This window comes from Archocentrus centrarchus, chromosome 18 (genome assembly GCF_007364275.1).
Source record: "Archocentrus centrarchus isolate MPI-CPG fArcCen1 chromosome 18, fArcCen1, whole genome shotgun sequence".
NCBI classification, from domain to species: domain Eukaryota; kingdom Metazoa; phylum Chordata; class Actinopteri; order Cichliformes; family Cichlidae; genus Archocentrus; species Archocentrus centrarchus.
In genome coordinates, this window is record NC_044363.1 from 4,958,715 (window position 1) to 4,985,312 (window position 26,598).

The following is a 26,598-nucleotide window of genomic DNA, read 5'->3' on the forward strand; positions in this document are numbered from 1 at the left end:
CAACAAAACATTAATAATCTTAATCTTAATTTCAGCAGCAGTCGTGAGTTTCGCTCTAATCAAATCGCTCATCTGATACTTTGTGTCTTTTACTGTTCTATGGTGTTACTGTGTTTTGGAGGAGAAACTCTTTAGTCTGCTGTGTTGATGTTAAAGTGACGTTTCGTGTGACTCTTGTCAAAGATTTTAACTCTCTGTGGACACTGTTACATGAAGACAGCAGCTGGTCTGATCTGATGAGTTTCTTCGTCACTCCTTTGATGTTTTGTAAAAGTTTTGTCTTAAATTTGTTTCCAAGTGGAAGTCAAACTACTGCACGTATGTGTGTAATCTAACAAATATTTTACTGCTGTTTGTTCAAGTGTGCACACACTCAAACTGGCATTAACAGTGAATAAACGCAGCCTGGGAAGAGAAACCGGATCACTGAAGTTTCTGTGTGTTCTTTTAATATAATCAGAGAGAGCAACTTTTTCATGGTTGTAAGAACTGCTGGAAGAAAATCTTCCAGTTTTCCTGTGTCCACCCTGCAGGAACCATCAGAGTTGTTTGGTTTATGGGCCGATCTCCGGTCCCAGCACACAGACTGAAACACAATCACAGACAAACTGCGCTGGGCAGGAAGGATAAACACAGACATTTCTGTAAAATTCAGTTCATGATCTCAACATTTGCAGGTGTTTCCAGCTCCCCTCTTTCTCACCATTAGTGGGTCACTCGCACCTGTAACACTCCAGCATCTCCTGCTGTCGTGGCAGATTTCATCAGAGTAACACAAATGCCGTTCGTCTTCCATCATATTCAAAGTCAAGAAAGTGGGTACAAAAAAGCCTTTAAGCCACACGAGATCCCAACACAGCACATATTCTACTCACACACTCAGGCGACACCCCTGATGTGTTTTAGTATAAGTGATATTCTAGTGTCAGTTACTTCCAGTGTTTCATAATATTTAATGTGAGTTCAGACTTGAAACACACTTCAGACACTGAGTTTCTTTTGTTCAGCGTTTGATGGGTGCCAGTGCTGCGTTTACTTTTCTTATTATCTGTCTTTTTGTTTAGTTTTATTTAACCTGTTTGATGTTTCTAACCATGTATTTATTATTATAAATGAGGTGCAAACTTCAATCTACAAACAATAAAGAATGATTATAATGTTCACCTGTAATATTTCAAAATGAAATAGGTCAAAGGTTAAATTGTATATATCCATGAAACACTCAACAATAAAGTTTTGTTTTGGAGGAATTAAGAAAACTAAATATATTATTCCAGCAGTCTCTCCCTCCTCCTCCATGCAGGCTGGTTAATCGGCACCTTTTGTCGCTGTGTGAATATTCATGTGTGACTGCTGAGCAGATGGAAGACTTGAAGAGACGGAGGCGAGGAGGCTTGTTTACTCGTTGGCAGCCAAGATGGCTTACATGACAACAGGCAGAGAGGAAGAAGACGAAGAAGAGGAGGACCCGAGGGAGACGGGAAGAGGAGTCCAGAGAGGAGGCAGTCACAGATTCTCCTGCCTGCAGACGCAAAGTAACAACCTGCAGCTTCTCCTGCTTTATGGCTTTGTGCAGCTCAGAAATGAGCTTTATTATCATATGCATCAGAAAAAAAATCATCATTACGAATGTGTTTCTGGACAAGATTATAGGTGCAGAACAAATTAATTACGTAGAAGTAAACACCAGCGTACGACCACCTGGTTGCTGATTTTAGTGGCAATAAAGATATTTCTATAATAAACTGATGAAAAAAAAGGCACAAAATTCCCTGTTTCATGTCTCCCTCAACACTCAAAGGAAACCTACGCCATGGCTGAGATTATGAACTCTGATCATAACGGAACAATTTCTGCAGGTCGTCCTGCTTCAGTGGGTCACGATCACAGGAAAATTTTATCATTTAGAAGATTAACAGAAGCAGTGGAAGGAGGGATTTTTTAAAGCAATAATAATTCAAATAAATATATGTTTGAAAGTGCAACTCTATCAAAACCTAATTTAAATTAAAGAAAGTAAATGACTCGTGAGCTTTCAGTTCTCTGAGCAGGTGATTTAAGACAGATTTGAAAACGATCAAATAAACTAAAATGTAGTTTTTGAATTTTTTAGTAGTCTAAATTAGGATCACAGTTTTTTAAATAAATATCTCAAAAATGTAAATGCAAATGCAGCAAGTACTTGCATTTTATTTTAACATTCACTTTTTTTTTAATATTTTGCTTTTTTTTTTGAGCTGATGGAAGTGATCTTTTTTATTAACTTGAAGTATTTTCCAGATTAAATAAACCTGATTTTTAAAGTGCTATTTCAGGTATTAAATGATTTATTGCTTTTTTGTCCTTTAAAATATAAAATACTATTAAAATGAACTAATTCTTGGTTATTTTTCACATGCTTTTCATTTAAATTTAAATTAAAATTTTAAGACATGTAAATTGTGAAAGCGTCTGACTTTTGTACGTCTTATTTTCAAAATAGAATACATATTTCATGATTTACTTCTGCATGCTGTGTGTGTGTGTTTCTGAGTGGCTGATAGAGAGTGAATGAACAGAGTCCTGCAGCCTGAGACGAGTGTTTGTGTTTTATGGGCTCATCTGCATGAGAGGTCTGAACACGAGCGCAGCTGCGGGAGGCAGCTCGCTTTTTCTTTGCAGCGTGCACAGCAGTCACGTTTCACTTCAGGGCGCAGCAGAGACCTCTTATTTATTTATTTATTTATTGAATAGGAACAATATAAAGATGCTGTATTTTAACTAAATTTATCAGTCCACTCTGTTGGCAGGCAACATAAAAACATCAGCATGGCGCTGCTGAGGTGTTACTGAGGCCTAGAGTGCTTTAATAGCTGCTTTCAGCTCGTCTTTCTTAAATTACGGGAGCGAAATTTTAACATTTTTTGAGTTGCATATGTGCTGGGAAAGATTAGAGATTAAAGATTAAAGATTAGACACCAAGAAAATAGAAAAAGTGACTACAAAATAAATGTAAAACCAAAATTTGTACACCAAAACAATAACCAAACCTCAAAATCATAACATGTCCTCACAAGGTGTAGTAGGCTATTTTCTAGCAAATGATTGGGATAACTAGCATTAGGGCAGCACGGTGGTTAGCACTGCTGCCTCACAGTTAGAATACCATCTGGAAGGCCTGGGTTTGATTCCACCCAAACTCTGCTGAGTTTGCATGTTCTCCCCGTGTCTGCGTGGGTTTTCTCTGGGCACTCTGGTTTCCTCCCACAGTCCAAAGACCTGCATTTACTGGGGTTAGGTTAATTGGAAACTCTAAATTGAATGTGAGTGCGAATCTCTGTGTTGGCCCTGTGACAGGCTGCCGACCTGTACAGGGTGTACTGTGCCTCTCACCCCCCACCCCCCGCGACCCTGAACAGGATAACCAGAAGTGAATGGATGGATAATTGGAATTAGTAAAATGGAAATTCAACACTTGGAATTAAATCCATAATGGGATGGATAAGCAGCTAAGGAAACAGATGAAGGAATGGATGGTGATCATTTACTTCTGGGAGCTGTTCATGAGAACTCTTGATATGCAGTCCAAAGGCTACAAAAAACAAAAGCAGTGGATGAGCACAGGGTCCTTTCCATCAGGGCTCTTCAACTCCAGGCCTCGAGGGCCCCTCTCCTGCAGGTTTCAGATGTGTCTCTGCTTCAACACACCTGAGTCAAATATAGAAGTCATTAGCAGGACTCTGGAGAACTTGACTGCATACTGAGGAGGTAATTCAGCCATTGGATTCAGGTGTGTTGGATCAGGGACACATCTAAAACCTGCAGGACACCGGCTCTCGAGGCCTGGAGTTGAAGAGCCCTGCTTTCCATGGTAGCAAAATAAGCCCCTTTATAACATCCAGCTAAAAGAAGACTTTCAGTGACATGTTAGGATCCAAATATACCACGAAGAGAAGTTTTCATGGGAGAAAATAAAGAGAGTTCAACAGTATCAGAGACAGGCCAGATTAGACTGAGATAAAAAGCTCTTAAAAAGGACTCAGAAAAGAAGAAACAGATCAACCTGTGGCAGAATAAAGTTTGGAGAAGGCCTGAATTGATTCATGGTCTGAAATCAGATAAAAAAAAAAAAAAAGAATAACTACAATTGAATCTAGTAGGTGGGTCAATTAACTGAGAAAGACACTGTTTAGAGCCTAGAAGAACCTTATGTTACTCCGTCTTCACATTTATCAAATATTTCCAGTTTTCCAGGGGACTCTGGATCTATCAGGAGGGCGGCATCGTGCCCACATTCCCGTGTACGTCTTTAATTTTCCATGAAAAGGCCCCGGGGTCCCAAACACGAGAGCAGACGGATATGATGAGCCGGTTTTTAATTACCGATGACAGAGCACGCTTGTGTGTGCGTGTGTGCTTGAAGTGTTTTTGATAACAGAATGAGTGCTCACCTAAAGAGACCTCCCCTCTCTCTCTCTGCTCCCGTCTCCTCAGCCTCGCTCGCCCATCCTGTTGAGCTCATTTACATATCTGAGGACACGATCAAAGAGCGCACCTCGCCCTTACAAATCAGCACCCTGTGTGTTTGTCACAGGTTTAGTTACTGAATACATCAGAGGACGCACATCTCCGTTATTATCACCTGTTCTGTTTACAGTAAATCTGTTCAGCCCTCACAGCATGAAATGAAGCTTCTCGACACAAATCAGCTGAAGAAGCTAATCTTTAATGTCAAAATACGCACAAAAAATGACCTGGTACTCTTTTTTTTATTGTTTTTTACATTAATTTAGAGGTAGATCATGTGCTATTGAACCAAAATACAAAACATAAGAAACATGAGAAGGACCAGTCTGAATATCTCTCAATGATAACAACACATTCAGACACAAACCATTGTGAACCAACAGGTTTGTGAGGCAAAGAAAATCAAATATTCTGACTTGAGAGACTAAAATGTATGTTTAAAAAACAGTGTCTTAATTTTTAGAATTTTATAAACTGAATAAATAACAAGCATGGGGATGGAATATGAAGCCTGCAGTTCCTCTAATGTCCACTAGAGGCTGGCTCCAACAGTGAGTCAGTCCTCATAGAGTCCAATGTTAAATTGCCCAATTTTACAGCAGAAATAAACACATTTACAGCCTGATACAATAAAAGTTTTTGTCTCTATAGCTAATAACTTCATAACAACTGGGGTGGGGGTTGTATTAAGGCTTAATCAGTATTTAAATGACAGGTGGTTGGCGACACAGGGAGCTGGACTGTCTCTGTGCTGAGAGGGTGATCCGATCCCAATGAACTACATGTGGGACAAACAGTGTTTGTGTGCGACAAAGTGGGACACATCAACAATGCTGAGAGGCAGTCAAATCTACCTGAATGCAACTCCTCCAATTCTCTTGCTATTTAAATACAATAAGATTAAAAGGCAGCTGCAGCTGTATAGCTGCTGTTCTGCCCGGTAACAGTCTTCTGTTTTCAGCAGGGATGCATCCATAGATTAGTTTACCTATATTGAGCCAGATCTGACTATTTTAGCCCATTATGACACAGACATACCATGTCACTTCACACCAAATTTGTATCCTGTGTTAAAATAAACAAGTGTAGCAAAAAACGTTAGTTTTCATACTTTACTGCTGCTTAACTTCCTTTGTGGAAGTTTCCATCATATTCACCAAAATCTGCAAAGCTTGTGATTTTCTGGTAACTTGTAACTTTCACAGATGGGCGCAGCATCAGACAAGCTAACATTCATTTAACTATAATAAGAAGCCCTCCCTTCACATGCACTGGGTAAAATCCAGACTTTAGAAAAGTGCATGTCCTGCAGAACCAGTCAAAAAGTGTCTCAGGTGGGGAAGGAGGATAAGGATTAAAAATGCTGTGCAGTTTAAAGAGGGGCGTCAGGTCATCCTACTTCCTGAGCAGTGAATTGTGCGATTAGACCATCCAGGAAGTCTGTTCTCTGGTTTTGGCCAGTGGAATCAGCACAAAACTATTAGAGTGAGCGTTCAGGGATCTCAGTGTGCTGCAGTCTTTTCCTTTCAGATCCGCCTTCCTGGAAGCTTCTGGAGCTTTCAGCTGCTTCGGTCCTCTCCTGAGGACAGGTCTGAACCTCAGGAACGAGGGCATAAGGGGTCCGTCAGCCTGAGACCAGAGCAGGACGACAAAAACAGTGAAACAAGTTTAACCCTCTAAAACCCGAAGCTCTTCATTTCACCATCACACAGAACAAAGAACGTCCTTCCAGACACACTGATACATCCAAAACCCCACAACATCCTCTCCTGTGGTGATAAACCATCAGCCTGTTAAACAGACTGACCTTCGAGCTTCAGGTGGACTCTCTCACAGTGTCTCACTCGCCTAAATGTCTGTCTGTAACTAAACTCTGCTGCCTGGTCAGCCTGCGGGGGCTGAAATGAACCTCGTGTCTCATTTCAGATGTGATGGAGCTGCAGTAAAGGTCAGTGTGCACAACATCAGATGAAATTATGCTAAAACAAAAGTAAATGTTTAAATATTTCTGGGACTTTTTTCCCTTTTTTGGCTCTTGACACCTTTACACAATAACACACAAATGAATGGGGGCTTTCTTAACACTGAGCTCTGTGAAACCAGATGCAGGTCTGCAGTCAGACAGTCCAAAAAGATACTCTGCTGATGCACGTCACTATACTCCAGTGTTTCCTCTGCTAAAGGGGGCAGTAAAGGAAAGCCCTGAAGCATCTTTCCTTCAACAGAACCAGCGACTTAAGGTCGCATCATTCAGTTATGAATGTAAAGTAAAGCAAAAATGTGACTGAAGCCTGAGGTCTGCAGCAGATCTCAGCTCACACACTGACCCCTGGTGGCGCTTCATTGACTCTGAGCAGACAGCCGGGTTTAAAGGGAACGGGGTAGATGTGAGAACAGCAGAGAAACAGATTCTGTTTGTCACATTTATACCAGCAGGTAACAGATTTCTTCCTAATAAGCTCTCAACAAAACTGATCAAGGAAAAAAAAAAAAAAAAAAAAACTTGTCTTTTATGTATGAAATGCTCGCTTTGTTTCCCACAACAGCAAAGAATACTACCACTACTCCTACCAACTGTAATTATTGGATGTGCACACCCTTCATTCATCTCACTTGGACCGCTCGGTCTTAAATTCACAGCAGATTTGGGTCCTTCACCTTGAAACTACCCAACAACTTTATTAAGACATCACACGTCTGTAGCTGACGACCAAACACCGACCTGTACGCCTGCACTCCGACACGCCGTCAGTTTTCCTGCAAAGAGACGGTCCTCTGCTCCAGCAGCCAAACCGCGGCGATCCTGCTGGCGTAGATCACGTAAGACCAGGACAAAACCACGACCGCCAGCAAGACCTGAAGGATGGAGAGAGACAGGATGTCAAACCGATGGAAAAGTAGTTTAATCGTGCTCCAAGCAGAATTTTATTAAATATATTTTGAACATGTATGAGTGGACCAGGGTTATAATAGTTTTGGATTTTACATTATAGTTTAGTTTTAGTTAGTTTTTACTTTTATTTCTCTAATTCAGTTAGTTTTAATTAGTTTTCAGAGAGGTTTTGCTCGTTTTTATTAGTTTTTATTTTTGGTTTCATGCTTAGTTTTAGTTAGTTTCAGTTAGTTTCAGTATTAGTTTTAGTATTTTCATACCTGATCAGGTGCAAGATTCAAGGCGCAAAAGTGACTATTGTGTAATGAAAACTTGACAAAAGATACAGTTTAAAGAAATATAGTCAACAACCAACTGTTCACAAGACATGCTAAATTTGTGTAATATTAAGGACACACATGAACATCAACAGGGAGAAACAAAGAAAAACATGAACTCCCAAACTCAATAAATTCTACAATAAACTCCACAATAAACTTCAGCATCAGTGCAGCAGATTAATAACGCCTACATGTGGTGTTAAACAAAAACAAACTCTTTGAAGGAGTCAAAGGTCAAATCCATCTGCATCCTGATGTTCTCACCGCCTGAAGCTGCTTCTGTTTTGGAGCTAGCTTGGTTAGATGCTCGCTAATTAAACCTGCAGGGTCTTTGCGGCCTCTGTACACAAGCTACAGAAGTTGCCGACCTCATGTCCGCATTTATGCTTGTGTAGCTGGATTGTGTGTGTTAATTACCTTGTGGTCGTGTGCAGGTGTTTGTACTCAAAGAACCTCCATACGGGACTCTGCCGCTTTCTCGGCAGACCGCAGCCATTACTTTGCGGACCAGCGCGGCGAGCGCACGCACATGCGCACTCACACACACAGCTGTCCTGTGGCGCTCCCAGCTTAAACTCGGAGAGCGGAAACAATGATTTCATATCAATCCACAAGGCTTAAAAACCCCCCCCAAAAAAACAAGTAAATGAAAGTCAGTTTATCGATAATTTCAGTTAGTTTTAGTTAGTTTTGTAAACTCACAATTCAGTTTTAATTAGTTATCTTTTTTCCTTTTAATTATAGTTTTTATTTATTTCAGTTAACGACAATGTTTTTTCAATTTCAGTTTTCGTTATTTCGTTCGTTTTCGTTAACTATAATAACCCTGGAGTGGACTGATTTTAATGTGACACAGACTCCACATTAAAGTTGTTGATAGCAGAGGTCAGCTGATAGGAAGGCAACAGTAACTCAAATAACCACTTGTTAACAACCGAGGTGTGCAGAAGAGTATCTCTGAACACATGGCACTTTAAATCGTGAAGCAGATGGGCTGCAGAAGCACTGAGTTCACACAGAGTCACCAAAACTGGACAACATAAGAAAAAGGTTTGGTCTGATGATGAGACTCGATGTCTGCTCCTACCTTTGGACGGCAGGATCAGAATTTGGTGTAAACAGCATGGATCCATCCTGCCTTGTATCAACAAATCAGTTCAGGTTGGTGGTGTAATGGTGTTGGGGGTATTTTCTTGGCTCACTTCGGGCCTGTTACCACCAACTGAGCATCTTTTAAACACCACAGCCTGCCTGAGTGTTGCTGCTGACCATGCCCACGCATGGATAAAGGATAAAGTAGCATGTCACAAAGCTTACATCATGTCAAACTGGTTACTTGAACATGGCAGTGAGTTCACTGTCCTCAGATGCCTTTATGACCCCATACAATGAAGCTTTATCTGTTTCCCTGTCATAAGTACAACCACAATAAACAAACACTGTTATATTTAAGTGTTTTCACAATTAAACTGCTGTTCTAGAGTTCAGTTAAACAGTGTTAGTGTCTCCCTCGCCGGCTTTAATGTTTCGTGTCTGCTTCCAGGCTGTAGCTCGTTGCTAACCGTTAGCACACTCAGCTCCCACTGACTGAAAACTGCGTTTATACTGAACAAAGTGAATAAAGTGAAAGTACCGCGGAGTAAATCCGGTCCAGCGCCCGTCTGCTGAGTGTCTCCATCATTTGTTTAAACCACAAAGCTAAACACAAACACCGCCACGTTATGGTTTGTTTACGTTGCGGCTTCTGCTTCTTCTTCTTCTTCTTCTTGGATTTCCGGCAGGCTCGACGTAACAAATGAGCATTACTGCCCTCTTCAGGTTGTTCATGAACTGTCATTATTTCATATTTGTCTCACTTTCATGTTTCAGCACAAACTAAGTTTACCATTACACAGAGATAATCAGCGTAAATACAAAATGCAGTTTAAAAAAAATTATTACATTACATGACTTCATTAATTAAGGGAACAAATCTTTCCAAACCCACCTGGGCCTATGTGAAAAAGTAACTGCCCCAAAACCCAACAGTTGTTTGTGGCACCCTTGGCAGCAAGAACTCAAGCGTTTGTCAAAACTGGTAATGACTTTTTTATATCACTGTGGAGGAATTTGGCCCACTCTTCCTTTGGGTTTTCCAGCATAAACATCCTGTTTAAGGTCACAGGTTAAAGCATCTCAGTCAGACTTAGGTTCAGACTGGCATGATGTGTTGCTTTTTGAGATCTTTTAGCCTGCTTCACTTTGTCAGACGGGTTCTGTTGAAGTGATTTCTTGATTCAGCAGGTCTGGCAGTATTCAGGCCTGGGGGTGTGAACTTGAAATTGAACTCAGCTTTCCAAAAAAATATAGTTAATCACAGTTAATTCATGATTTAACAAAAAGGGGTTAGATTTTTCACACAGTAATAATAACCTCAGTTCAAACAGCCAGCCAGACTTACTGTGTGAAATGCAACGGAGCCTGAGAAATCCTCAAATTAAAATACAGAAACAAGGGTGTGCAGGAGCAAAGTTGAGGTATTTTATTGCAAGGGGGTGTTAATGTTGACACTGGGGCATTTTTAAGGGAAGCAGGAATTGTAACTAGAATCTAGAGATGAAAGGTAATATCAGTAGGATCAGATGCAGGCCAAGGCACTTGTAATTTGTCTTCCACTTCTTCCGTAAGAAGAATGCAGTTGAAGAAGAAGGAGAAAGAGAATCAAATTATCTTCCTCCATCTCACTTTATCCATCCCTGTGTCACACCGACCTTCTGTATGTCCTCTTCACTATGTCCATGAATCTTTTTGATGCTCTTCCTCGTTTCCTCCTGCCTGGTAGCTCCATCTTCAACCTCCTTTGTCCAATATACGTCCAAACTATCTCAGCTTTGCCTCTCTATCGCAAAAAAAAAAAAGTCTTCTCTGTGTGATAGACTAGGTGATATGTCTACCTCCTGAAGAGGAGTCGCTCTCAGGAGCTCAGTGAATTCCAGTGTGCCACCTGTGCAACAAGTCCAGCCATGAAATTTTCTCTCTACCGACTATTCCACAGACAGCTGTTAGTGGAATTATAACAAAGAGGACGCGAGTGACTGGTAGGAATGGATTCAGAATGGGATGTCACTAAAGTTCAAATGCGTGTGAAGGCAGACGAGATCCCACCCCGTGCTGCACTCTGGTACTATCACCCCACCCAACTAGGTGTCAGTAATACACCTGATTATTGGTGTCAATCGCTGACGAAGACAAAAAAAAAAAAAAATTGACTGTCATTGTATTTCCCACCATGCATCGCGGCGTTTTTCTCACTCCAGCTGTGAGCGGTGTCGCTTCGGAGGACAGCAGTGCACAGATGTGTGTGTTTCCCGTGTCAGTCGGTGTCTGAACGGATCGGCACACCCGGGGACATCGCTGAGCTCGACGACGGCGGATGCCGCTGAAAGCGCGGAGCTCGGCCCGGAGGAGGAGAAAGAGTCCGGATGAGGAGCGATCCGCGGAGGCTGCTCCTTCCTCAGCTCAGGTACGGAGCTTACCGCGTTAGCATGTGCTAACCGGCTACCTTCGGTTAGCATGTTGGTCTGGTAGCACCCTGGCGCGTCGGTACTGTCAAGATCCGTTATTAATAATACAGTTAATGCGCTAATGTTCGGTAACTTCGTTGCTGTTATAGTGGAAGACCTAAAGAGTGAAAGCAAGATATTAAACGCATATTTTTAACAAAAATGGAAATAAATAACAGACAGCTACTAAATGCTAACAAGATAACAGAGCGTGCCTGTCCTAGCAGTTATCTTCGTTAGCTTGTTAAATTTTTAGCAACCAGTATCGTCTGTAACAGTAAAGTGTGTTAGTAAAATGGTAAAACAACATCCTTAATTTAAGATAACGACATTTTTTCAGAGGGGCTTTAAAAGAATAAAAGCAGGAAACCAGATAGAGGCTTTTAGGTAATAGCTAGCTGCTTGTGTTAGCAGGCTAACAAACTCACTGGAGTCCTTCCGTGTCGGTCACCGCGTGAAATGTTATTACTAATATCGCAGTGCGTGGGAAGCTCATGCAGCTGGAGGTCTACACAGCTGGATGATTGAGCCAAAGAGAGGCTCAGATACGAGCGCAGTGTTTTGTTTTCATAGAAAGCTTCACTTAGCTACTGCTAGCACGCTAACGTAATGGATACGAGGAGCATCAGTGAGATAACACTGTGCTCCTCGTATCCATCCAAAACAGTACAAGAGACGCGTTTATTTGCAGCTCGGTCATTTTTCAATAAAGAAGAGCAAAAAATTTGAAGCGGGATGTCAAATGGACGGTGTAATATGAAGAGTAACAGGAGCAGTAGCTGCTAGCTGCGTTAGTGCCACGGGTTTCCTGCACTTTAAGGTCACAACAGGGCACTGGATGAATTAGTGATCCAGGACTTTACTGTTGTTCTCAGCAGGCGTCACACCTGTTGTTTCACCTGGATTTCACATATCTGTATCCTGAAGGCTTAGTAATGACAATCATCTGTGTGTGTCCTGTGTTTTCAGGTGATGGCACCCACGCGAATGAAGTTGCGTGTGCGTCGCCGTGACAATGCAGCCGCAGGTGCTGCTGGACGTGGTGCTCCGCCGGAAGAAGAGGAGGAGCAGAGGAGTCGAGAGAGTGGCAGCAGGAGGAAGAGCGCCAGCAGATCTTCAGCTGCTGCCGCCACCACCACCTCCTCATCCTTGTCTCCACCTACATCTTCTGCCTCAACGTCGGCGCGGCCGCCTATGATGGCTGCAGAGGAGGCATCACCAGACTCCAAGTGCCCCATCTGCCTGGACCGCTTCAACAAGCTGGCATACCTGGATCGCTGCAAGCACCGCTTCTGCTTCCCATGTATTCAGGAGTGGTCTCACAAAAAGCCAGAGTGTCCGCTCTGCAAGCAGCCCTTCACCTCCATCTTTCACCGGAACCATGCCGAAGATGATTTCAAGGAGTACTCGCTGCGCCCGGCACCCGCCAGCAGCAGTGTGGCTTCCACTGTGGCAATGGTGGCGGCAATGGCATCAGCCGCCAGGAACAGCCACCAGATGAGGCTGATGCTGAGGAGGCACCGGGTGCCAGAGACTGGTGAGACAACCACGAGGAGGCGGCGAAGGGAAAGAGGAGGCAGAAGGGCGGAGGAGAGGGCGGGGATTTGGGAGTGGTACCTCGATTCTCCTACTCTTCCTCTTCCTCCTCTTCCTCATCCTCCAGTCGTCACTGAGGATAGTGAGGATGGGGAGGAACAGGGGATAAGAGGTGGGGCTGAAATGGCAGAGCGGGGCGTGGTATTTGAAGGACTAACAGGCCTCGGAGGTGCGGTGGCACCCATTGCCCCTAATGACCGGGCATCACGTCAGCTGATGAGTCGCCTGGCGGCGAGGCAGCGGCTGCAGCGTGAAGGTGGAACCGTGCGGCGACTGAGGGAAAGAGAGACTGTGGCTTTTCGCCGCGAACTCTATCGCTGCGGAATTCGGGTTCGTGGCATTGGCGGAATACCCGAGAACCAATGGCAATGGCAGCGTGACGTCACAGCAGAGGGCTTCCGTCAGAACCCTGCCCACTTGAACAGGCTCCGCCCCTGGCTGCGGCGGGAGCTGACGGTGCTGTATGGCTCGCACACCTCACTGGTCGACATTGTTCAGCGCATCATCATTGCCAGGCTCGCCCGCTACGGTCTGGAGAACACACCCATCATAGAAGAAGAGCTGCGGCCATTCCTGCTGGCACGCACCGAGCACTTCATGCATGAGCTGGTCAGCTTCGCCCGCTCACCGCTCAGCCTGGACAACTACGACCTGCAGGCGGTGTATGAGCCGCCGGATGCTGCAGTGGAGCTGGATGGGATGAGCAGCTCGTCCGAGGGCAGCTCCGTCATCGCCATCTCTGAGGAGGAGGAGGAGAGGACAAGAGGAGGAGGTTCAGAGGAGAGGCCGGAGAGGGAGGGGGGAGCTCATGATGACATCATCCAAACAGCAAGTGTTCTGAGTCTGTCGGGCTGGGATGACGAAACGCCAGGCCCCTCCTACTCGACTGCTGAGCCTTCATCTTCATTCAGCCCTGCCCTACCAGAGGCAGCCAATCAGGATGGAGGAGAAAGGCTGGAAGAAGAGGAGGAGTGTCTCATAGTTGGGTACAAGAAGCCGATTGCCGAGCGGACGCCGGAGTTGGTCCAACTCTCCTCTGACACTGAGGAAGAGGAGGAGAAGAAGAAAAAAGAGGAGGAGCTTCCTCCTCCCCCATCTGCCACACCTCCTCTTTCTTACCTATCCATGATCCCTCCCTCCACATCTGGTACCTATAGAGAGGAGCAGGACAAGGGGCAGAAAGATGGCGAAGTGGCAGGGCAGCATGCACGTGCACGCTCATGGTCGGGGAGTTCGGGTCGGAGCAGGAGCTCTGTGTGCACGCTCAGCCCAGCAACACCTGGAGACAGCGAGCGGCGGCGGGAGACAGGGAGCTGGAGAGACAGGAAGTCTGCTGGTGAAGCATCAAGGGAGAAGAGGAGGAAGAGAAAGCGGGAGCGGAGCACCGACCGGCACAGGAAGAGCGGCACCCTGTTTAACCCAAACCGCTCCATTTATCCCGCCATGATGCGGCACCGCTCCCCATCGCCGTTCGACTCCAGCGCCGACTCCAGCTCCCTGCCGTCGCCCAGCCCGCCGGACTCCAGCTGGGAGTACCCCTGTGCCCAGGTGTCCCCTCTCACTTCCTCCGTCTCCTCTCCGTCCCACTCATCATCCTCACCGCGTCCTCCACCACCACCGCGCACGCCACCGACGCCCTCGCTGTCCCCCAGCAACCGCAGCGGCCCTCACCACGGGGAGAAACCAGGTGGGAAGAGGAAGTACAAGAGCCGCCACCTAGACAACAACGTCAAGGACCCCACATGGAGGCCGAGTAGCAGTGGCGGCGGTCGCAAGGAGAAGAGGAAAGAGAGGAGAAGGAGGAGGGAGAGAGAGAGAGGGAGGAGAAGAGAGAGGCACAGGAGGGTGAGCAGTGGCTACGGTGGAGAGAGGTGAGAGGACACTTAATTCATTATTATTATTACATTTTATTCAACAGAGACGATGCAATTATAATTCTAAAAACTACAGTAACTAATTAGAATGATTCTACCCCTGCTTTACTTTGACAAACCCTTTGGCTTTTACAGCGACAGCTTTAACTTCTGAAGATAGCTGGTTTCAGTTGGTAGTCGTATGTAGTGTTAAATAAGCTTAAAACAGGTCAGATTGGTCTTAACGGTCTTTGAAATCCTCTTTACATGTTTATGAAAGTTCACTACAAGGTGGTTATGTTACATCTGCTGACGGGCATCAGATAGGTATGCAGTCTGGGCTGCTGTTTCCTCACCAGGTGACGTGGTCAGAACGTATCGGACTGAATCTCCCATATAAAACCAGCGGACAGGTCACTGATAAACAAACTAAAGGGCAGCAGGATCACTGATTGGCTGCCGCCTTCAGCCCTGCATGGCTGCAGCACTCCAAAGGTCCCCTGGGCCTCACTACCCCCGCCTGCACCCACAGACTTTATGATTTAAAAAACGAGTCACCCACCAGCCATCTAACCTCTTATTTGGTGTTCATTTGACTTCATGGAAATCCCCCTTAAATAAAACGTGAGCTTAAGTTGATCGACATTACAGTATTGACTAAAACAACTGTGATTATGTTTTGTTGCTACAGTCATGCATTCCTGGCATTATGTCCATAAGAGGGAGAACAAAGATGTGAAGCCTTGCTGATATGTAGGAGCTCTATAGCCTCAAATAAAGGGCATTTTTCATCCTTTTTCCAATGAGCTTGTCATTGATGACACACTACCTTATTGAGAGTGTGAATCTCTTGCTACAAGGTACCGACAGCAGCAGCATCACAGTGCAATAGTGGTAGCACAAGCATTATATCCAGTGATACAGCGTCAAGTCAAATATATGCAGAAAAGTAGTCTAGTTTTTAAAGTAAAAGTAACACGTGACTGCTTAAGGGTCTGTTAATGCTCGGTACGCTGGTCACAGTGACGTCACCACAGCTCTCTAGAGCGTCCAACTGTCTCCGACTCCAGCAGCTGGCGAAGGCAGTCCTTGTTGTGCGACCTGGAGGAGGCGTTTCAAGGACTGCCGTCAGCAGCTGCAGAGGAGTCAGCAGGAAGAACAGCTGGTTCAGGGCTCAGTGAGTCATTTATCTCAAGCAAATTGGCAGATAATGTGTGTAGTAGTGGCCCACTGTACTGTCAGAGGGATGGAATAAGAAGCAAAAATAAAATGTGTCATAAGAAGTTCTGCATGTGTGTGTGTCGAGTTTTTGTCTCAGATGTGACAAAAACAGCAGAAGCTGTAACCAGGAAGTGTTCAGGCACTTTGCTGTAATAATACATTTGTAAACAGGTCATCGTTCTGGCTAATCACTAAACTGCTGCAGCTCTGAATTAAGGAGACGCTGCAGGTGAAATGAATGCTTTACAGAAAAGATCACAGCAGGAAACCTCTCCTGTTTATCGCTGAAATAAAATTTCTTCTGAAATTTTGAGTTTAAACTAACCAATAATTTTCATTAATCGAATTTAATATGTGATTTTTTTAATTTTTTTTTTCCAATAGTTGGAAAGATGGCACAGGGAAACCTGTGTAACCTTATACCTCCGAACATCTCGAATCCGACATAGTACATCAAAAGTGCTGCTGTTTGCGGGCTTGGGCAGCAAATACAGTAATACCCCTACATGGCTGTGAAATGCAGTTTGAGCTTTCAGGAATCCTTTGAATTTTTCCGATAGGACAAACTGTCGTAGAGTTACGGTAAGAAGCCGACTCAGCACTGATACGCTACGTCTTAACTAGCTGTTCGCCACTAGTAAGGACAAGTAACCGGCGCTTCTGCGGCGATCGCCTGGCGTTATAGGGTTAGTGACCATATGTTTGGCTGTGATGCCAGCTGAACAGAGGAGGGGGACATTTAAATAGCTTCCTGTAGTTCAGGTGTTTCACTGCAGTCTGTTGCAGTTTCTCACTCTTCTGCTGCTCTCTGTGTTTCTCTGCAGCAGCCGGAGGTCCAGAGAAGATCGCAGTCCCAGCGTGGAGATCATCTATGAGGGCACCATCACCTCTGAGGGGGTGCAGCCTTCAGCCCGTAAACGGCGCAGGAAACGTCATCGCAAGGCCCAGCAAAGCAGGTACGTAGCTAGGGGGAAAAAAAAAAAAGCTTTATCACATTACATAAATTCATCAGCTGATGATAATTTTGTAACAGTTTGACTCATGAAGCACTCGTGAAGTTAATACCAACAGTGTAGTCAGTTATTTTAAATGGAGGACCAGTTCTTACATGTGAAACACTCCTAACTATAGTCAGTAATGTTTTTAAATAATGAATTCATGAAGTCTTTTTTTTTTTGTTTCTACATTTAGATGTTGATCATAAATCAAGGTTAGCTGGTATATCTTTCACACAGGTAGCATTAAATATCCGGTGGCGAGACGTTACCTGTCCATATTACAGATCTTTGGCATTGCCCACATCCCACTAAATCCCACAATGTGGACTAAAAGGACGCAGTCGTCTTTGTGTTGACACCCTTTTTGGACCCTCGTGCCACTAGAAAAGAGGTGTTGTGTGCAGTCAGATGGTCCAAAATGACCCGTTGTGTTTTTTCCTAATCACTGTTCCTTTCTCCTCGATGTCCTAAGCTGAAGGAAGGATGCGGGGAATTGGTAAGGACTGAGGAAACAAGAACCTCAGTGCACAGAGAGCGTGACTGCTCTGACTCTAATTAATAATGTGGCGTGGGTCTGCTGTGGTGAAACTACCACCTCCTGGTGATGGACTACAAAAAGACCTGTTCTTATTGTGTTGTGTCATTCAGGTCATATAAAAGAGAACCACCAGAGGAACGTATCGTATTTATTACCAGGGTTACAGTTTTAAAGAAAAGGCGATGGGGTGAATGAAATGTTTGTCACACTGAGTTTACTTTCTCATGCTTTCTCTTCCTGCTGCTGAGGTGATCCAGAGTAACTCCTTTATTCAGACTGAAGTCACATGAATTCCTGATCATTCCAAAGGCTGCCGAACAGCTTCATTTATGAACCTGTAGTCTTTTATTACCGCAGTGTGATGTTCAGAGTTCAGCTGCTTAACACTTAGCAGCAGGTTAAAGCATGAAATGGAAAACAGGCTTTCCTAGATCTGCCACTTGTCGGGTATTTTGATTGTTTGGAACTATGAATTTGGGATGGCATTATCTTTTTCCCTTACATAAGGAATTCTGAGGAAATCGGCCTTTTGATTGCAGTCTGAGTTCAGTTTTCAGTGCCAGTGCTTCCACCTAAAGTTTGATTACAGCCATCAGCTGTAGAGATGCATCAAATGACGTTTCTTTGGCCTCCCCCTGATTCAGTTTTTCTTCCTAAGAACTGCCAGGAGATCCAAGTAAAACTCAACTTTTCTTCATTGCTAAATATTATTCTAATAATTAAATAAATTATTGAACTTTACAGCTTTTTAGCCCTAAAAATGTCATGTGTGTATCTGCTTTACTTATAAAGGTATGAGGACTTAAAAATGCTCAGTAAAATTATTACAAATTATACGGTTTTGACCCCAGTGTGTACTTTGTGCCCATAACTCAGAAAAAAGCTCAGGTGGGATTGGAATTAATGTTTGTATTTCTTCGTGTGGTCGTGAGTTGAGTGGTAGCAGTTTGAGTTGCAGGAGCTATAGAAAGAGTCGAGTTCAGTTCAGTTAAATTTTATTTCTATAGCACCAAATCACAACGAGGCATTTAGTGCATTATCAACAGAAAGGACAAAGAAAAAAACCACAGCTTTAATGTTTTAATAAAGTAAGAGTTTGGTTATTTACAGAGAAGATTCAGGGATGTGTTGAAGGAGGACATGCAGAGGGTTGGTGCCTCCAGGTGGAGGCAGCTGATCGCCTGTGGCGACTCCTAAAGGGAGCAGCTGAAAGAGCAACAGTTTGGTTATTTCTCACAGAAGACAGTTGAGATTTGTCACGACAGTGCTTCTGTTAACCTTTGTCTCCCTCTGCGTCAGCTCTCCAGTCATCATCACCCTGGATAGCGACAGCAGCCGTGACGACCCCAACAACAAAAACAGCGGCAGCATCAGCAGCAGTCCGCTCAGCAGCCAGCAGACCGTCGACTTCTCAGACCTTCCTCCTCTCCCGTTGGTGCATTCGGCCGGCGTGAGCAGTGTGTTGGACGCTGAAATCGGAGACCTTCCCGTCGACATTCTGGACCGAGGATCGGGGTCGGACACCGAGCCGGCGGGCCAGTCCAAAGCTACGGTCCAAGGCTACAGTGATCATGAGGTGGATGTGGAGAATGTGGACGATGACGTGGAAGGACCAGTCACAGTGACAAAGACACCTGACCCTGAAAGTCAAAGAGAGGCGGGGACTGCGGGTGAGGGTTCGCAGCCAATGGGAGAGCACGATGCTGCCCACGTAATGACGGATCTGCTTCACAAAAGACTTCCTGAAGCCTCAACCTCTGACAGCCACCTGTTGGCCTCCATCCTCAGTGACCTGGACAGGATCTCTGCACCTAAATGTGAAGCCTCTTTGAACATTGAGGCCAGGTGCTCGCCAGACTCCAGAAAAAGGCGTTACAGAGATCCGTGTGCCGTCAGTCAGGCTCATCAACAGCAGGGCGGCTGGGTGGCCGATTTCCCAGAGGAGCAGCAGTCTGACGTCAGAGCCCAGAATCAGGAATCTACCTCCATCGACTCGCCGCCTCCTCTCAAGCAATGGAAGGAGTGCAGGGTTGGCGAGGAGGGCAGGGACGCTCCTCCGCTCCTCAGACAGGCTAGCCCGGTTCGGTCGTACAACAGAAACACACCGCCACCGCTAAAACACAAAGATGCTGGGAGCCCACGCCACTCTCCCCTCTTTAATAGTGACCTTCGCTCACATCACGCCTCCTCTGACCCAGTTCTGCACAGTTTGAATCCCACTGACTCCCCCTCAGACTCCCGTTTGGCTGCTAAGCTGCCCAATGACAGCGAGGCCATCCCACCCATTTCTACACTGAAGAGACATTTGACGAGCATGTTGGCGCTCAGCGGAGATCCAGCATCCACGAGCAGCATTTCAGCTAAAGCCCGAGCACTAACCACTGACTTCCATCCCTCCGGTCACAGACTACCCGTCGGTACCTCCTCGTCTTTTGGCTGTGAAACGACTCCCACGGCTGCTGATTATTATTCCTTCAACCCATCAGCTTTACATTCCAGCAGAGAAAGCACGATGGGCATATCCTCCAGTCACTCACCTGTTGACTTAAATCCTGTGACTTCTTCATCTAACACTGATTTCCATTCAGCTGCTGGCTGGTCCAAAGAGACACCAGCTCATCCTCACTCTACCTCCAGAGGCTGCGTGAATAAGACTACAAACTCCTTCTGGCCACCACTTGTCGACCTCCATCCATTCAGCAGTGTTGCTGGAGCGCCCCCGGCAGGTAGTAGAGTGTCCTCAGGAGTCAACTCTCATGACACACTACTTCCTGTTTCTGTTACTGATCCCAGGACTCAAAAAGCCTCCTCACCCTCTGACTCCCCCTCTTCCAGTAATCTGTCTCTAATTGGCTCAACAGCAGCACCCAGCAGCATGCCGTCCACCATGAATCTGCATCCTGTTGACTTCCACTCTTCCAGTGCAGCCTCAGGAGGACGGACAGACAGGGACACGACGTTGGCGGTCAGTCGTGAGGAAAGGCTGCCCCCTGAGTTGGACTGTAGGGGTCCTAACTTACAATCTTCTTGTTTGACTGACGCACGCTTGAACCACACAGCCTTCTCCTCCTCCAGCGCTCCCCCCGAACACAGCATTAGCTTCCACACCTCACACAAAACATCCAAACTCGGCACTGACTCAAGTCTCTTCCACCCCAACCACGTTGACCCCCGCTCAAAGCATAACCTCCCCCCTGACTCTGAGCCTCCACCACCAAAATTCTCTCGGAGGGGCTTTGAGCACCACACAGACAATCACATCACACCTGAGAGCCAGCGCAACTCGAACTCCCCCACCGACGCCCATCCGTACGAACGCTCGGCCACATAGGACACAGTAAAATGATAGATTACACTGCTCTGAGTAAATGTCAGGGAAGACTTGATGTTTTTTACTTTCAGTATCATTTTTCATGAATTGTTTATAAGATTGTGTTTTAAAATTTAACTCAAAGTTCATGTCTTCGTAACAAATACATTCCTGGTCATTTCGTTTGAGGCAGCGACATCAAGTTGATTGTTTGGACTTGAGCACTGTTGTATACTTTTCATCTTAAAATGTATGTAACTTCTATTATTTTAATCATGGAGGGCAGGGGCGTGAAAGCCCTCAAAAGTTTATTGATCTTTTTTTAAATTTTATTTTTCATGGTCAACCTGCTTCAGCAGGTTAAAAAGTAAACATCATAGAATGATTCCAGAGTAAAGTCTTCTCAATCACATGTAGTCCAACAAAGGTAGCTCTAGTCTAAAGTAACAAAACCACTGTCAGCTGTTTCAGGGGGCAAAAAAATGCCTGAATTTGGCAGTGATGGAAATGACACTCGGCTTCATGCTTGTGTAAATGAGTGGATGTTTGTGTGTTTACATGTTCTGTGTGCAAAAAAAAAAAAAAACCCTCAAAAGTTTGGTCTTAAAATTTGTGTTTTACAGTAATGTAAAAAACAAAACAAAAAACAAGCATTTTGTTTTTATATATTTGAATATATTGAAAATGTCGGCAGTGGCAACTGATGAGAAAAGTAATGAATCAATAAAGTTTTCTGTATTCTGATGTGTCTGAATTTGGGTTCATCCTGCTGTAGCTGGAAGCTTGTGGCCCAGTTTTGAAGCTCGACTGAGTCGGGCCAAGTCTCGTAACAAAACATGAGAACAAGTCACAAAAACTAAGATCGTGAACGGTCGCGTGTTTTTGTGACATTTGTATTTCAGCAGGAAGTATGTTGTTTAACGTGGAAACATCTCCATGGAAAACAGGTGACAAACTAACCAAATTATAAGGCCTAACCAGATCGTGTATTTTGAAGTTATAGTGCATTAAGAAATAATCTAAATGTGTAACAATCTGACGTGTCTCAAACTTTGGTCTCACGGTCCGGTCACAGACTAAAGGGAAACTGAATCATATTTGTTGCCAGTTTTTGTTGATGTCACGGCGCAAACAGTAGTGGAATAAATTTGGCTCTGAAAGTGGAAACTCAGTGAGTTTCAGTTTTTGACAGATTCCAGTGTGCAAACCTTTAATATCCTGAGTAAATGTGTTATTGTAGCACACTGAATTTATCAACACTGAATAAACTGATTGGCAACTGTCTCAACAGCTTTTGCTTGAGAGGTGTGACAAATTATTTTACACGAAAGGTGACGTTACAAAATCACCAAAATGTCAAAGAAGAGCTGGCGACAACAAATAAAATCACCAGGAAAAAATAACATGGCACAAAACTGAGCAAGAAAATCCAAGTGAAGGACAATTAAACTGACAAAGTAAGGAAATCAGAGTAGGAGAATAAAACAAGCGTGTTTTTCTATGCAGTTATGCTCTAACTGCATTCACGGTGTGTTTGGGATCATAATGCTGAAAAATAAAGCAGTTGCCAATCAGATGCTTTCCAGATGGTGCTGCATGGCTGAAATGGAGCTCCAAACACAGCAGAGCCTCCACCGTGTTTTACAGGTGTCTGTACCTCTGTCCTGTCCTCCTCCGTACATGCTGATGATGATTCACTCCATCAGACCTGCTGCCACTCGTTTTCAGTCCAGTTCTTGTGTAATGTGGCAGACCTCAGCCTTTTCCCCGCTTCCCTTCCTGAAGAATGGCTCCTTGACAGCCTCCCTTCCACTGAGACCGTTTCTGATGGCTTCAGTGAACAGTAGATGATCAGCTGAAGGTCCAGATGCATCTCTCAGGTCCTGTCAGGTCTTTGCTGGATATTTTTTCCTATTTCTCAACTTTCAGATACTGCTCATCTGCTGTAGATAGTAATATTTTAGGCCTGCCACTTCTTTTGCCCTCCACTGGTCCAGTTTCCTCCAAGGACACGCTGCACACCGTACTGAGCTGTGCCAAGTTTTCAGCAAATAGCTCTTTGGGAATCACCTTGTTGACCCAAAATTACTGTTTTATGTCAAAGTGTGTTATCTTTGGCATTTTTCATAGATTCAACAAAGAAACTGGAACTAATGATGTGTTTTTTGCGACAGGGTGCCTAAAGATACAATTTACACTGATCAAGACCGCTGAATGCTGACGTGAACAACACTGATTATCTCTTCATCATAGCACCTGTTAGTGGGTGGGATATATTAGGGAGAAAGCGAACCTTTGTCCTCAATGTTGATGTGTTCGAAGCAGGAAAAATGGGCAAGCGTAAGGATTTGAGCAAGGAGCCTTTCCAAAACTGCAGCTCTTGTGGCGTGTTCCCAGTCTGCAGTGGTCAGGATCTATCAAAAATGGTCCTAGGAAGGAATAGAGGTGCACTCTGGGAAAAAGACACATATGATTCATAGGTCACTGTTAAGTGGCTTAATAAGCAAAGCCCAGGGAACTATTGCTGAAGGCCACTTTAAAAAAATTCTGGCACCTGTAAAGCAAAGTATAAAGAAATGAGGGGTGGCTCAAGAATTTTACACAACACGAGGTTGAATCCGGACCATAAATCCAGATTGACTGTGACATGAAGTAGGGTTGGAGCTGAAGGAGAATTACAGCAGTTTTACAGGCTTTGTGTTAGTTTAGAAGCAAAGGTGGATGTAAGAGGGACAGCTGACAATGCTGCCAACTTCCTATTTGCTCCCATCAGCTGATGAATAAACTAGAGGGAGTTGCTGTGATAGCTTAGCTCTGAACTCTGGCTTTATGTTATCAAAATATGTGGGTTTTTAGGGAGATATAAGAACCTATCTCCCCTTTTTGTTTTGCTCCATAAATTAGGGTGATGGTTGTTGTTTAAGGTGGGTAGTGTAGAGTGCTTTTACCTCACAGTGTTAAATACTGAGCTTACTGAAAGCTCGAAGCTCATTTACTGAAGAATCTCTTGTTGCAGCTCCCTGGATTTAATATTTGCTATTTTATTTGGTCAGAATAGTGAAAGTCTTTGTGTTTTGAACATCTGACCTCATTTTAAACAAGACAGTCTAAGCAGAGATGTCTGGACTTCCCTCTCCCCAGCCACCTCCTCCAGTTCCTTTGGAAGCACACAACGGCCTTCCCAATCCAAACAGAAAAATCTGATTGGTTGTCGGTGCAGTGTTCTCACCACCAGATGGAGCCACAAGAGTTCTTTCTGTTCTTCTCCCTCCTCATCACCACGTCCTTGCTTTCCTTCTTCTCGTTCTTGCCAACTTCGCATACTTCAATTTCTCCTCCTTCTTCCTCCCAGTTTGTGTCTCCTCCTCTTCACTGGCCCTCAGAAGAAGAGATCAAGAACACTCAGAGGGATAATGAGACTCGAGAGAGACCCAGCCAGTGACAGAGGTTCTTCCACACTAATTAAGGCCGCCGGGGTCCTGCTAAATGGATGTTCAGCACGCACACACGCACACACACACACTGTGATGGATCAGTGCCAACTCCTTACTCCAGTCAAAGAAGGTGAGGAGAGTAAAAGTGGACACACTGAGCTGTACAGAAATATTAAGGAAAAGAAGAAAACGGACCTAAAAATTAAAACTGCATCTATTCCAGTGAAGTTTTCTGCACTCATGTCCAGACGAGAACACTTGCAGTGAAAGATATTAAATTAAGTACAGACAGCAGCATAACTACATGTGCATTTTTACTATTTCAAAAGTCCTGATCCACCCCGTTATATTTTCTTTCCAAGCTGACAAACTTTCTTGTAATGTTTTAACCCCTTAACTGGCAAGGGCCCGGTGACGGGCCGTTTGTAGTCCCTTTTATATGGCAGGCTAGACCCTCCCATTTTTATTGACACGTCATTCGGCCAATCATGTAACTGGCTGCACCAAATCACCTGACAAAGCTACGTGACGCCCTCTGAGTATTATTGGCTCTGGGAAACCCATTTCTTAACATGATTGGCCGAATGAGGTGTCAGTCAAAATGGGCGGGTCTAGCCTGCCATATAAATGCACTTCATTCGGCCCGCGGACCAGACGCAGCCGATTAATAGGCTATGAAATGGGTTGTTCAGAGCCAATAATAACCAGAGGGTGTTATGTAGTTGTTTCAGGTGATTTTATTTGCTGCCAGTTAAGGGGTTAAAGTGATCTTGAGTAATAGTTCTCCAGCTTTTTCTGTGGACATTGGCTGCTTTTTCTCTCATTTTCAGTCCAGTCCAGTTCGTTTCAAATATTCAATTGATTCTTCATTTGTTTTCCTTTTAGTGTATTTAGCTTGCTCCTAGTTCCCCATTGCTTTAGAGTTATTCCTCCCTCAGTGTTCCCCCCTCTTGTGTCATGCTGTTTCTTTTAAGTTCATTCACGGGTCCGTGTCTTCCCCGTTTACTTATCCCGCTCCCTGTTTTATTTTGGGAGTTAGTGTTCCTTGTGCGTTGCCTTGAGTTTTGCTTCCTTTGTCTCATCTCCAGTGATTTCATTCACCTGTATCTCGTTCTCCCCAGCTGTCTCCACTTCCCCTAATCACCCTCCAGTGTATTTGTCTCAGTCTCCCCTTGTCCTGCGTCAGAGCAGCCTGTTACAAAAACACATCATTTGTTCACATTTCTTTAGTTGGATCTATTAAAAAATGCCAAAGATAGCACAGTTTGACAGGCATAAAATTGTATTTTTGCACCAAGAGGTGATTCTGAACAAAAACATGGAACAGTGTGCAGTGAGTCCTTTAAAAAATTTAAGGAAACTGGACAAGTGGAGGGCAAAAGAAGAAGTGGCAAACCTATAAAATCTTTAGTGGATGAACAGCATCTGAAAATCATATACTTAATAAATAGTAAAACAAACTACAGCAAAGACCTGACACAGGACCTGAGGGATGCATCTGAGCCTTCGGTTGATCCATCTGCTGTTCACTGAAACTTCATCAGACCTCAGTGGAAGGGAGGCTGTCGAGAAGCTGTTCTTAAGGACAGTGAGAAAAGTCTGAGGTCTACCACATTACACAAGAACTGGGCTGAAAATCAATGGCAATGATGGTGCAATGAGTCCAAATTGTGGTTCAATTTGTCATTACCATTTATGATGGTCAGGAGAGAGGTACAACAGTGAGTGTCTACAATCTGTAAAACACTGCGGAGGCTCTGGCATGGTTTGGGGCTGTATTTCAGCCGGTGGTGCTGGAGATCTTGTCAAATATTGATGGAATTATGAGCACAGAAAAGTACCATCAGATTTTGATCCACCATGCAATACCATCTGGAAAGCATCTGATTGGCAATAGCTTCAGTTTTCAGCATGACAATGATCTCAAACACACTGCTAGTGCAGTAAAAGCATACCTGGATAGATAAACACACAATATAACACTATCAGTCATAGATTGGCCTACCAGGAGCCTGGACCTCAGCATTACTGAAAGCAGTGTGGGATCGTCTGGACAGAGAACAGAATAAAAAGCAGAAGAAGAGCTCTGAATGTCCTTCAAGAAGCCTGGAGAACTGTTCCTGAAAACTACTGAAAGAAATTACAGAAAGCTGCCTCGGAGAGTTCAGGCTGTGTTGAAGAATAACAAATATTGACTTTCAAGCTCATTAGAACTGTACAAACTCTGTTTTCGCCTCATATACTGAATTTATTCCCATTTATTCCCATGTACGCTTGCACATTTCAATAAATTGCTCCATTTTCCTGGCAATACCTAAAGAAATGAAGGTAAGTCTGGTCCCAGTGCCCTTTTAGGTGCATCAGGGCACAACCCCGTCTTTCCCCCC

The 26,598-nt window shown here is 44.4% G+C and overlaps 1 protein-coding gene across 3 annotated transcripts; it reads left to right on the forward strand.

Annotated features, from left to right (window-relative positions):
* The first annotated feature begins 10,988 nt into the window (after window positions 1–10,988).
* toporsb (topoisomerase I binding, arginine/serine-rich b) lies at window positions 10,989–21,521 on the forward strand. Of its 3 annotated transcripts, none has more exons than XM_030753886.1 (4): window positions 10,989–11,221; window positions 12,231–14,728; window positions 16,756–16,887; window positions 18,767–21,521. In XM_030753886.1, exons 1-4 carry the CDS (start codon window positions 11,132–11,134, stop codon window positions 20,796–20,798), a joined length of 4,752 nt encoding a protein of 1,583 aa, XP_030609746.1. In that variant the 5' UTR covers window positions 10,989–11,131; the 3' UTR covers window positions 20,799–21,521. The 3 variants fall into 3 exon arrangements, with proteins under 3 accessions (XP_030609746.1, XP_030609747.1, XP_030609748.1); XM_030753887.1 differs by lacking the exon at window positions 10,989–11,221 and adding an exon at window positions 11,273–11,301; XM_030753888.1 differs by lacking the exon at window positions 10,989–11,221 and adding an exon at window positions 12,067–12,081.
* The last annotated feature ends 5,077 nt before the right edge of the window (window positions 21,522–26,598 follow it).

Excerpts from the sequence above, each read along its gene's own strand:
- toporsb (XM_030753886.1), top strand. The coding sequence starts at position 11,132 with ATGCCGCTGAAAGCGCGGAGCTCGGCCCGGAGGAGGAGAAAGAGTCCG. Across the intron at positions 11,222-12,230 it reads CTGCTCCTTCCTCAGCTCAG|GTGATGGCACCCACGCGAAT; the intron begins GTACGGAGCTTA and ends CTGTGTTTTCAG. Across the intron at positions 16,888-18,766 it reads CGCAAGGCCCAGCAAAGCAG|CTCTCCAGTCATCATCACCC; the intron begins GTACGTAGCTAG and ends CCTCTGCGTCAG.